At 48.5% G+C, this 12,291-nt stretch overlaps 1 protein-coding gene across 2 annotated transcripts in view; it reads right to left on the minus strand.

Moving 5' to 3' along the window:
- Positions 1–11,142, minus strand: part of VTCN1 (V-set domain containing T cell activation inhibitor 1) — a 57,453-nt gene extending 46,311 nt beyond the window's left edge. The window contains exon 1 of one of the 2 annotated variants that reach the window (XM_059135183.1): positions 10,987–11,142. In XM_059135183.1, coding sequence (XP_058991166.1) covers positions 10,987–11,018 — 32 coding nt within the window. In that variant the 5' untranslated portion in view covers positions 11,019–11,142. The remainder of the gene's footprint in view (positions 1–10,986) is intronic. The other variant, XM_059135182.1, reaches the window with a different exon arrangement.
- Between the last annotated feature and the right edge of the window lie 1,149 nt (positions 11,143–12,291).

Below are 12,291 nucleotides of genomic sequence, written 5' to 3' on the forward strand. Positions count from 1 at the left end.
GCTATGTGTTGCGGTCAATGTCACTGTTATGATAATCTATTGTGCCTAATTACCTTTGATCCCCAAGGAGGTTTGGGGCTGTCCATTCGTTGTCCTTACTTAACAGGGGAAATTAAGTGACCGGCATATTGCACAGTATAGATTTGGAAAGGGGAGCCGAGTCAGGTCCCTCTGGTTCTAATCCCACCCTCTTCCTTTCTATCATGCAGCCGGAGAGAAGTGGCAGCATCCGTGCCCCTTCCCATCCTGCCGCTCCCAGCGCTCCCCAAATATTACGAAGGTCATTTGACTTCTACGGGTAGAAGACAAATGAGATGTGAGGATCTGAGAGACCATGTGGCCTGTTCAAGCCTTACCCGTGTTTGCTCTTTCAGCATCCTTAAATCAAAGGCTTTTGTTTTGAGTTACATCATGAGAAACCCAAAAGGCTGGTTTTTACCCTTCCTGGTGACCAAATGTTTGTAGTGATGCCCCCGACAGGCTAAGCACTGCTTTTGTAAGCATGCCCACTGTGGGCCGTGTCTTCCATCACAGGACACAAAACCGTCAGGGCCCCATTTAAGGTCACTTAAGTCCCGCCAGGCTACAATTAATAACTTTAATGAACTCTCTCCTCTCCTAGGGAAGCAACACCCTACTATCAACTCTCCTCCTCTTCCCCAGAATATTAGATAATACCTGCCTGCCCCTAACACCTGCTAGATGACCGCAGGGGCTGACAAATGTCCAGAAACCTCGTCACTCCACGGAGGGTTGGTCACCGTGATGGCCATTAGGTAGCATACAAATGACTCAGGGGAAGAACTCCAGACAGTGGGACAGGGGTTGGGGAGGATGGAAGCCCTGAGGATTTAGTCCTGGCCAAGCCTGTGTACCCTTTTCTACCCGAATCTGCCCTGTCCAGGGAGTTCATCCTCTGTCAGGGGCATTTGGTTCTGGCGCCCAGAGAGCGAAAAATTCGAACCTGGCTAAGTGCCCACTTTCTTTCTAGAGCATATGTGAGATGCTCCCTGGGGCACCAGCTGCCGGGCTGAGACTCATTCCCGTGTCCAGATTAGCTGAACTCACCTCACTGTTGTAAGCAAATTAGATGAACACTCCTGAGCCAGGACGATGATATACCCGGAAAAGATGAACTAATTAATAATTATAGTAATGAGAGGGCAGTCAAAATAATACCCATGATTATTTAGTATCTGTCACTTGAGGAATATGCGGTGAGCCATTGATGTCACCTCATGAGTCCTCCCTCTACTTTAGGAGGAAGCAAAGGGCAGGTGTCAGTTACAAACAAGTCTATTTGGAAGAAGGTTCATCAGGGAAGAATTAATGTATAAGGGGAAGGTCTGAAAAATAGGACTTTGAATATCAAAGATGGGCGGGCATTCCCGGGATGGAAAATACCAGCCTATTCTTTTCCTCTTGTGCATTTGCTCAGCCCTGATGCTGCTCCCTAGCTCCCACGTTAATGTGCTTTTTTCTATTCATGACTTCTGTTCTTTCCTAATTACTCTGGCCCCTAGACTCCCAAAGTGTGTCCTGATGTTTATTAATAAGTATTATTTTCAGAAGGATTACAATTTCATAACATTGCGTCAATCATAATCAAACAGATTTCTTTACCTTTAGGACTTTAATATGCTACTATGCCTAAATGAATGTCCCAGAAGAGTACATTTTAGGTTGAGCCTTTTGAAATTACCATTTCTGTAGATCGGAAACAATGGAACATTGACAATTTCATATGATCCAGCCTAATAAGATTCAGCACTTCCAAACTTGCTTGACTACAAAACTCTTCGGGGGAAAATTTTGTTGCTGTATCAGTGTCCTTTGGCCTCACTTTGGGAATCACTGTATTAGGTACTTAAACACAGAGATTATGAGGTGTTTGAGTCGTGCATGTTGCTTGGATTCCATCTTGCTCTGATGCGACAGGATAATAGGTTGAGCAGAATGAGAAGCAGGCATATGGGGGAATCCTGCTAGGCACTGAGGCTATTTCCAGGAAGGGTGGCCCATTATGGCCATCTTCCTACAGAGCACTTGCTAGTACACAACTTACCTTAGCATCTTTATGGGACTCTACCCCAATCCCGAAGCTGATGCCAGCCCCTTTAAAGGATGATTGTCCCTATACCATTATATTTTGTTCCTGGACCCTGAGGCTTTTTAGCAGAGTAGAACCAATCATCAAGTATCAGAAATGACTGAAAGTCCTCATACCAGAGCAGGTTCCCGGAGGAAGATCCTGGTTGATTTCCAGTTGCATGGGGCAGCAGAGGAACTTGTAACCATCCCAAACCAGGACTAGGCATTGAAAAGCAGAGGTGAACCCCAAGAGACCACACCAGTATCACAGAGGAAGGAGGGTGTGAAATCAGGAAAGTGTAGTATCATGGAAACCAAGAAAAGAAATCCAAAAGTAGGTAGTGGGACATCTGCATTGAATGCTGTTGCGAAAATAGGTACAGAGAAGTCCACATTAGGTTTGGCACTAACAGAAGCAATACCTTGGTATAGAGGGGACAAAATCGTGGTTTACAGTAAGGGTCTGCTAAGTGCTCTATACGTATTAATTCACAAAGTTCTCAGGTCGTTTTATGCAGATTCTAACATCACCCTCGTTTTACAGAGGAGGAACCCAGACACTAAGAGAATCAATAACCCGCCCAAGGCCACATTGCTAGAAAGTGGCAGCCGGGCTTTAAGTTGTGCTGGGAACCACATCGTATTCCTTTCGTGACACACCGCAAATCTCAGATCAGTAACTCCAGACAGTGCTTCCGGCAAGATTGCTAAGAAGGGAAAACAGACCTGGGGTGGGAGCTGGAGAGGCTGTAAGGCTGAGAGAGGCTTTCCCCTCGAGAAAGTAGCAAACGCCAGTGGGCTGCATGCTGACAGGGATAAAAGAAGGCGGGCGGGGGGGGGGGGAGTTGGGGGGTGGAGGACAGTGGATGCTGGCTGGCAGAGGCATTCTCGAGCAGCAGGCGAGATCCAGATGGATCCCATGGACCCAGGGCACAGAGGGGTTGCCCTTTGATAGGAGCTGAGGGCACAGAGGGGTTGCCCTTTGATAGGAGCTGGGCTCATCCTTCGTATCAGGAAGGGAGGCAGAGAAAAAGGGCACATGTGAGTATAGCCTGTAGTTTTGGGAATGGAAAGATGAGTACTATCTGCTGACTCCTATTTTCTCTGAAGGATACAGCAAGATAATCATCTGAGACTGGGGCAGGAGTGGCGGGGAGGAGGGGACCTGCAGGAGGACTGAAGAGAAGAGAGGTATGAAATTGCCATTCTGGGTTAGGGGTGGGAGACAGCACAATGAGGAGCCCTTAGGAAGCTAAAAGAGACAATTCAATACCCTTAAATTTTACGGATGCTTCTCTCTCCCTTTCTTAAATCTTTCATGGTTTTTATTCTATGAAATTTTTCATTTTAAATCTGCGGAAAAAGAAAGAGGGGAAACCGTCTGCCCTTTCTCCCATTACTGCTGTGCTGGGAGTAGTAGGAATACATTTGGAAGTGATGGGCTAGTAAATCCGAGATGGTCCAGGCAGATGGTTTGGGATTGCGGAAAGCTAATATAAAGAGAAATATGACCTGGGTTTCTTACCTGCAGAAACTTCATGTTTTTCCCTTTGTTTTCATCAAGGCCCATCTGTCCCTCTTTAGGACCTTTCTTAAGGAGGAATGTGGGATGATAAATGATTCCAGGTGAAATTTATCTCTGCCTGGGTTAAATCCTCGTGCTTTCCCCGAGGGATCAAGGAGCACAGACAGAACGCTATTACAGCTTCTAGAGCTGATCAACATCAGCTGGGTGGCTTGTTACTCCACATTGCTGGGGCCCCACCCCCAGGCTGTGAATCAATAGGTCTTGGGGGAGCGCTACTGAAAATAATTTGCATTTCTAACAGGCTCAGGTGGTGTTCCCACCACTGCTGTCTGGAGATTGATTTGGAGTGTTTTGTAGAGTGTGTTGTCACTGGGGTGGCCAGGGATGTTCCCATATTCTCACAAAACAAGGACTAGGAAAGAAGGTATCTCCAGTTGACTCAAACCCCAGAACAATTCAGATGCTGAGGTCCCTTAAACCCATCTGCTACTGCCAGACGTGTCCTTCCTTTCCCTCCCTCCAAATCACTTTGTTATTCTGTAAAAAGAGTAGCAGGGAATAATTGAGTAAGAGTAACTCCTACATAAAGCGCTAACCCTTCCAGGGGTTAGCACAACTGTGTGAGGTAGGTACTGTTATTAACCTCAGTTGAGTGGGGAGGAAATGAAGACACAGAGGGGTTAAGTGACATAACTTGAGGTCACACAGCTAAGAAATGGAGAGCTGAATATGAACACACATTAGCTTAATTCTAGTACCAACATTATTTCTACTCCTTCCATATGTCAAAGGTAAATGTGGAGGAAGCTTTGGTCCCCCCAGTTCGGGGAGCCTTGCTGTTTGGGTAAATCGTGGTTGGCTGCCATCCAACCTAGGGACACTGAGCAATACAGGATTGTTGAAAGAGCTCTGTTGTACTCACTTTTCTAAAACTGCATAACCCTTGGGCAAGTCACGCAATTTATTTTCATTGTCTCGACAATAAAATGAGGGGGTGTATTGTCTGAATTTTCAAGTTCTGAAAGCATGAAATTCTCCCTGAGTTTTAGTCACGTTTTCCTCCTCAGCTCATTCATCTAGAGCTCAGGTAGATGTGTGCTACTTGAAATAACACAAACCAGGGACGCATAATCCATGGGCGCCAGCCTGCTCTGAGGACAGCTCCTTCCTCCATGGTTAAGAACCCTGGCAGTCTCTTGTCCCAGAGGAAGTGAGCTTTGCAGTACGAGATGGGTTTTGCTTCAAGTGGCAGAAGAGTAAGTGCTAATTATAAAGATACTCTTCTAAAAACAGTCAGTATGGAGGTCCAGTGGGAACCAGTTGGTTCCTGCCATTGGCTGGCTGGGAGACACTGAGCAAGTCGTCTTGCCTCAACATTTGGATCTGTGAAATGGAGATAATTAGGAGTGTGAGGTGGTTTAGCTAGTTAACCATTACCTAGTGCTTGGTCAGATCTCCATAGCCAGACATTCTCAGGTTGAAAGACGGATTATGTATCAGTCTCATAAACAATAGAAGGCGAGGTGGTCTTGATTTTTTTTTTTTTTTCAAAACAAGAATCTAGAAAACTCTGACCATTCTCTAGAGTGTTGCTAGAGTTAACTGTCTTTGGAAGATCCCATTCATGATTTAGCCAAAGTATAATCTTACAAGAACATCTATTCAAGGGACAGGAGGGCCAGTGGGGTCATGGAGTTGAGGTTAATAAGGTCTTACAGAGAGCTAGTCATGTATTGAGCATTGTGGAATTGCAAGTAATGATTCTAGCAATAGCTAAGATTTATAGAGCTCTTAGGATGTGCCAGACATACAATCATCACATGTCATTCACATAGCCCTAGGAGTTAGGTCCTACTGCCATCCCATCTTACAGATAGGGAAATTGAGATTTATAGAGGCTAGTTAGTCAGACTAATTCCAGTGGGATAAGCATTCAAGGTGGTAGGATTTGAACCCAGATTCATGAGGGAGCAGGAGGCTGGGCTGAAGACAAAGCAAAAGCTGGCGCCTTGCACCCCCTCTCCACCAGCTCCCCTCCATATGTGTAGCATTCCTCAGGCACCCCTGACTGCCATAAAACGATAAATAGTTAACTTGCAGGGATCGCAATCCTGCAGAACAGGAATCTCCCTTGCTCTACAGATGTCCTAGAGACCTAAACAGGGAGGTTACCTTATCAATAGCACAAATTTCCAGAGGCAAATAACTCTCAGTTCCTGAAGCCCTAATGTCTCCCTCCCCACCATAAACTGGAGGAGGCTGAGATAGAAGGGAATGTAAATGATAGCAGGATCATAACACCCCACCAAGAATCTCCCATCCATTCACACCCCCGAACGGCAACCTGCCATCCCTCAAAACCCGGGGCAGCAGCTCTTCCTGCCCACGGGTCCTGTCCATGTGCTTTAATAAACCACCATTTTGCACCAAAGATGTCTCAAGAATTCTTTCTTGGTCATCAGCTCCGGACCTCAGCCCACTAAACCTCACCTAGGTTCTAGAACTTCATCAAGATGGTCTGATCCCAGAGCCCAGATACGTAGCCATGGTGTTACATTGCCTTCATACAATGGTGAACAAGACAAAGGCCAGACCCTCAAGGGGCCAACCGTATGGAGAGAAACAGATGAGCACCAGGAATAGAAATCCATCAACATGGCCAACCACGAACATAAAAGGAGCAATTGACTGCAACCAGAAAGATCCAGAAAGACTTCAAAGTGGAAATACCACTTGAGCTGGACATTGAAGGAGAGGGGTGTTGAAGAGGTGGAGATAGGGAAAGAGGGCCGGCTCAAAAGCATGTACTTCTGATAGGGGCAGGAATACAGGTGCCTGTTTAAGTCTTTCTTCTAATGTGCAGTTTTATCTCATTTTGTAACTTCCTGTTCTGTTCATAGGGGGTGGGGCCTGAAGCCTTAGATTTTGTAGGCTCAGAGAGTCTGAAAGTTGGGCCCATCTCATCCCTCAGTGGGGTTTCAAGTATCATCATGCCCTGTGCTGAGATCTTCCCCAAGCCAGACCTTTCATGATTTTCTCATCAGGCAAACTTTCATTGTGCTGCCAAACGCTGTTTTCTCTGGCCATTAACGTCTGGTATGTTTGAGCCAACCACCAGCTTGAAAACTCAGGGACAATGGGAAACCAAGACTAGAGAGCAAAGCTGCTTGAGCTCTCTTATTCTAGCCTCCCTCATTTTGTGTTTCATGCACCTTTCTCAGGTAAAAAGATTCCTGCTCTTTCTCCACTAGTAACTTCCTTCCTTTGGCAGGTCTTCATTAATCCAATTGTTGCTGGTGATTTCCCCCAGTCTTCTAACGGAAGAGTCAGAATAAGACTAGATGAAAAGAATCCAGGGAAAAGTAAAGAAGGCAAGGAGGGAGGAGAGGGGAGGATGGCGGGAGGAAAAGCAAAACAAAAACTGTGAACTTTGTCCAGCTGAGCCGCATTGCTGCTACAGTTGTGTCTCTGATTTCAGGAAGGACAGCTATCACATGCTCCAGCTATCTGGTGTTCTCTGCTGACTGGGCACCCATGAGCCCTTCTTCAGGCTAGACTGTGAGCCGTTCCCGCCCCTTCTTGGCCTCGTTGGGGTGCAGGGTCTGCTTGGCAGTGTGTTCTCTTCATTGTCTGAGCATACCCATGTGCGTTTTGCTGAAATGTTGCATAGGCCGTATTTTTATCAGGATTGGATCTCTATCAGCACCAGACCTTACTGAGCCTAAAGGACACCCCTTCCAGCCCCGGGACCTCTATGAAACTTTTCTCCGTTGACATCCCTGAGAATTATCTATCCTGGTCTCTTCTCTACCTTTCCCACCATGGACTCCCAGTTCTTTCTTTGACTCCTCTTCCTCTGCCCACCCTTAAAATTTGGTTTTCTTTAGTTTCCCATCCCTGCCTCCTTACCCCTTTCTATGTGCTTTCCTTAGAAGACATGCCAGGTGATCGATCATTCCCTGCCTGGGAGTCCTTGACTCTCAATTGCTATCTCCAGGCCTGGCTTCTCTTGGTTTCAGCTGCATGCCTTCCACTGCCTGTTGAACATCTCCAGCTAGAGGTCCCAGGGGAACTTCAAATTCATCATATACCAGAGTTAGCTAACTCTCATCTCTCCTCACTCTTCTCTATTCACTCTGTGCAGTACAAAAACGGGGGCGGGGGTCGTTCCAGACTCCGCCCTTTGCCTCACCTACTCCTACTCTGCACCACCCTACCTGTCCGTCCATTCATTTATCATATATCACTGATTTTAAGTTCTAAACCTTCCTGGAATTGATCTTCCCCTATAGCTCCCCGCTATCATTCTCTACTTGAAGTCCTCATTATTTCTTATACTTTGGACCACAACTGTTTCTCCTGGCCTCCAGGCTCAAGGCCTTCATATCCATTCTCCTACCACAGAGGTATCTGGAGTAGCCCACCTAAGAGGAAAACCACCAAGATTCTCCTGCTTGAGAGCCTTCATTGGCTCCTCATCACAACAACAAATTCCTAACTTTGAGCCTGGCAGATAAGGCCTAAACATGACCTGGATCTGCCTCTTCTGTTTCATCCCAGAGCTCCCTGCCTCATGCTTTATACACTAATGATGATGCTAGGAGAGTAGCTTGTAGCTTTCCAACACCCCATGCTGGTTCATGAGTTCTATTCTATTCTATTCTTTCCTCTGCACAGTGTTCTTCCCACCCTTCTTCATCTGGATCACACTAACTCATCCTTTAAGACTTAATCCAGCCATCACCTGGCTTAGGAAACCTTCTCCCAAACCTCAGGTTAGTGAATTTCTGCTGTTGCCTCCTGCTCTTATTATCTCTTGACCTATGAAGAGCAAGTTGGAATGATCTGTCTGGGAATCCTTCTCCTCATTAGGCTATAATCTCATCAAGGCCTTAGCTCCTTTTTCCCCAGTCCCTAGTCCAACACCCCACATATAGTAGGTACTCAGTTAATGTTGTTGATCAGAACATAACCTCAGTGAGCAGGGGTCATGAATTTTCCACCCTTGGACTCCTAGCAGGTACTCAACAACTGTCCCATGGGCAAATGCTGTTCCTGTTGACAGCTATAATGGGAAGAGGGGAGGAAAATTCTGATCACATAGTGCTTAAATATACTAAGGAGGTCAGGCATAATAGAAACCGCACATCGGTATTTCATCCCAGAGTGGCATTCATCTTTGAGCACGAGATTTGAAGGTATTAGGCTCTCCGGTAATTATTTAAGAGAGTAATCTACCATCAAGCCCTCTCATAAGCTCTCCCACATCACCAACGGTCATGATTGCCTCAGCAAAAGGAATTATTATGAATTAAGAAAATTGTGGCAAAGAAAGAGGGTTTGCGGGCCAAGAGTAGACCCTGGGTTCCCTCAAGTGGGCTCCCATGGTTCCCTGGGATGAATTCTCCAGACCCTGCTTCCCACCAAGCCCACCCATTGACCCTCTTCCCAGTAGCCTCTTTGCACAAAAGCTCTGCTGCTCCATGGCTTGTCATTGCTCTTGCAATTGCAGAGCATAAATAGCTAATGAGGCATGCTGGGGCCAACAAGAGGAGCCTCTGTGGATTCCATTTGGTCTCTGAAGGGTGGGGGAATATGCATTTTGAACACCCACTTCCTGCTAATCCTCCCACCAAACCAGTCAGGCTGGTTGTAATGTATTATTAGAAAGCCCACACATCCATCTTTAGAACAACAGAGTCACTTGTTGCATGAGGAGTGTTTCACATCTATAGAACCAGAATGGAGGAATGGGGGTGGGGGGTGGGGGAAGCTGGGACAGGCAGGTCAGGGACGGGGGTGGGGACAAGCATGGCCCAGAGGACAGAGCTTGGGTTTCAGAATTAGGTAGAGTGGATTTAAATGCTGCCCTGTCCCCTGCACGCTGTGTGGCCTCAAGCCCATGACTTAACTTCTCTGAGGCAATGATGAACTCTCATGGGCTCTGGTGAGGATTAAAGGAGGCTTCTGTATGGCACCTAGCCCAGGGCATGGAGAAAAAAGGTGCTGGCAAAATACCAGTTCCTCTGACGTCAGTGCTTCCTGGGGTGTTCTTGCAGGGCAGAAAAGCCCCAATGGATGCCCTCCACGACCTGCTGCTTATCCTGGGAGCAGAGTGTTCTTACCAGCCACAAGAAGGGAAGTACTGCCCAGCACCCTTACTGGCCACACAGAGCCCCCCAGCCCCAACCCCTGTTGCAGGACTAGCTATTCCAGATAGACACAAGGGATGGAGCTGCCATTCTGTTTGAAGGGAGAGAATTTTCCAGGCTGCACTGCAAAACAATATTCCTTCAACATCTCGACAAACTTTACTGTTCATCTGAGCTTTCCTTTCCTCCTTCCCTCTGTTCTTTTCCCTCTCACTAGAAAAAACACTACGAAATGAGAGGACTGGTCTCTCTAACAATGCCCAGAACCAACAGGTACCAGCCTTCCTGTCTTCCCAAACACCATCATGAGTTGTGACGAACAATGAATCACCAACCCTCTCAGGAAAACCCTTCCTTCACTTTCCATCTCTTTCTTTGCAGAAAAGGAAGTGATGTCCTGAGGGGAAAAGAAGCAGCTAGAGGTAGCCAAGTGAGAGGAGCAAAACATAAGGGACAGGCTTTCTCCTTTCTTCATGATGGGGGTCTAGGCTCGCCCCTGCTCTCAGCTTTGGATTCTCCAGTCCATCAGCTCTACTGCCTTCTGCATTTGTGCCTCCAATGCTCTTTCTTCCTGTGTCCTGCCTTGCTCCGCCCCAGCCCCCAGGGTGAGCAGACTCTGGGGCCTTAACAAAGGCCTGCATTCTCAGCAGCAGCTGCAGGGGTCTCCTCCCCAAGGAGTCCCGGAAGAACTAGGGACCCCATCCTGGAGCTGGGGGTGGAGGGAGGGTGTTGGTGCAGGTTACGCAGCAGTACTGGGAAGTCACACCCCCAGAGGAGGTCAGAGAATGCTCACCTGCTTCATCCCAGGGACCGCATAGTGAGCTCCCCTACATCCCTCCCATCATTAGTCACTGGTGTCCTTCCCTCCCAGCACGCAGCCCCATGCCACCCTGCTCAGTGCCCCCCACCCCCACAAAGAGCCTCGATGTCTCAAGGAGCGCTTAGCCCGAGAGCTGCTCGGGTTCCCTGATCCAGAGCTGCCTGCGCAGGCGCCAGCTCTCCATGGCAGAAAACCAGCCTACCCCTGAATAAGTGCCCTGAGTGGTTGGGGTGTGATGCTCAATCAAGTCCGGTGAGGCTCAGGTCTGGCCAGGCTTCTTGCCAGCCCAATGCTGGGTCGGATAAGGGTACAGGTAGCCCAGGAGTCCTCAGCAACCCTGCTAAAGACCTCAGCCCTATTCCCTTCACCAGCTAAGCTAGAGAAGAGTACACTACCTCCAGAAGATGATCTGCCCCAGGGAAGCCATGGTGAGGGGAAGGGTCCCTTCCCTCGGTGTGCTGGCTGCTGGGGGACGTGGAGCTGCTGCTGCCCTCCCGGAGCTGTGACTCACAGCCAGCTCTCGTGTGCTGGCCTTAAATAGTGTGCTCAGGCCGGGAGTGGTGCGTGGCGGCAGACGGCTCAGGTATGAGGAAACAGGGCTGCCGGGCAGAAGTCCCCGCAGGCGCAGAGACTGCCTGCTCCCAGCCAGCCTGGGGAGGCTGAGCTTGCAGAGCTGCCTCTCTGGGCCCTGACCTGGCCGGAGGGGAAGAGGCAACAGCTGTCTGGACCCCCGGCTTCAGGGTCTTTATGCAGCACACGTCTTCTCCTCTTGACTCTGGAAGGGAGCAGTAGGGGTAATTTAATCTCCAAATAAGAACGGCCTGGAATAGCTCAAAGTGTCAGGCCGTGCCAGGAATCAGGGAGGATGGAGTCCCTCTCCTTGGGGGCAGTGGATGATCAGAAAGAGGCTGGTCACAACCGGTGTGGTATCTCCAGGAGGGAATTCATGCCAAGAGACTGCAGGAGGGCTGTGAGTGGGGATGACAAGAGGGCTGAGTTTGTTGCCGAGGACGGAGTTCCCCCTCGGTCCCTGAGACAGCCCAGCTGGGATGGCAGACGTCTTTAGGCTTCTTCTCAGCAAAAGGGGGAGAGGACCTGCCCTGTCCACCTCACCGTGACTTTCACACTCCCAAGAGACGCTGACTGACATTCCCCAGAACCTAGTGCTGTTGGGAGAGTGGGTGAGAAAAACTGATCTCTGACATTTAATCTAGCCCTCAGATTTGCAAGGAGGCAGGAAGTTCTTAAGGCATAAAGCCCTTTCTCTTCCTCTTGTCCTATTGTTTCATCCATACCCTGAGTACCCTGGAGGAGGGCCCTGGAGAGTAAACACCCACTGCCTACCTGACTGCTGATTTCAGGGTAAATCACCCCGGGATTTCAGCCGCGTGATTCCAGTGTTGATGCACTGGCTGCTGGAACAAGCATGGAGGATGCCGGGAAAGGAAGGCAGAACCAGACAGGAGGTTGGGGGGAGACAACAAGGAAGGGGGTCGTTTAACAGTGGAGAGATTTTTTTTTTTTTTAAAGATTTTATTTATTTGTTTGACAGAGAGAGATCACAAGTAGGCAGAGAGGCAGACAGAGAGAGAGGGGGAAGCAGGCTCCCCGCTGAGCAGAGAGCCTGATGCGGGACTCGATCCCAGGACTCGGGGATCATGACCTGAGCCGAAGGCAGCGGCTTAACCCACTGAACCACC

Source organism: Mustela lutreola, chromosome 10 (assembly GCF_030435805.1).
Source record: "Mustela lutreola isolate mMusLut2 chromosome 10, mMusLut2.pri, whole genome shotgun sequence".
In the NCBI taxonomy this organism is placed as follows: domain Eukaryota; kingdom Metazoa; phylum Chordata; class Mammalia; order Carnivora; family Mustelidae; genus Mustela; species Mustela lutreola.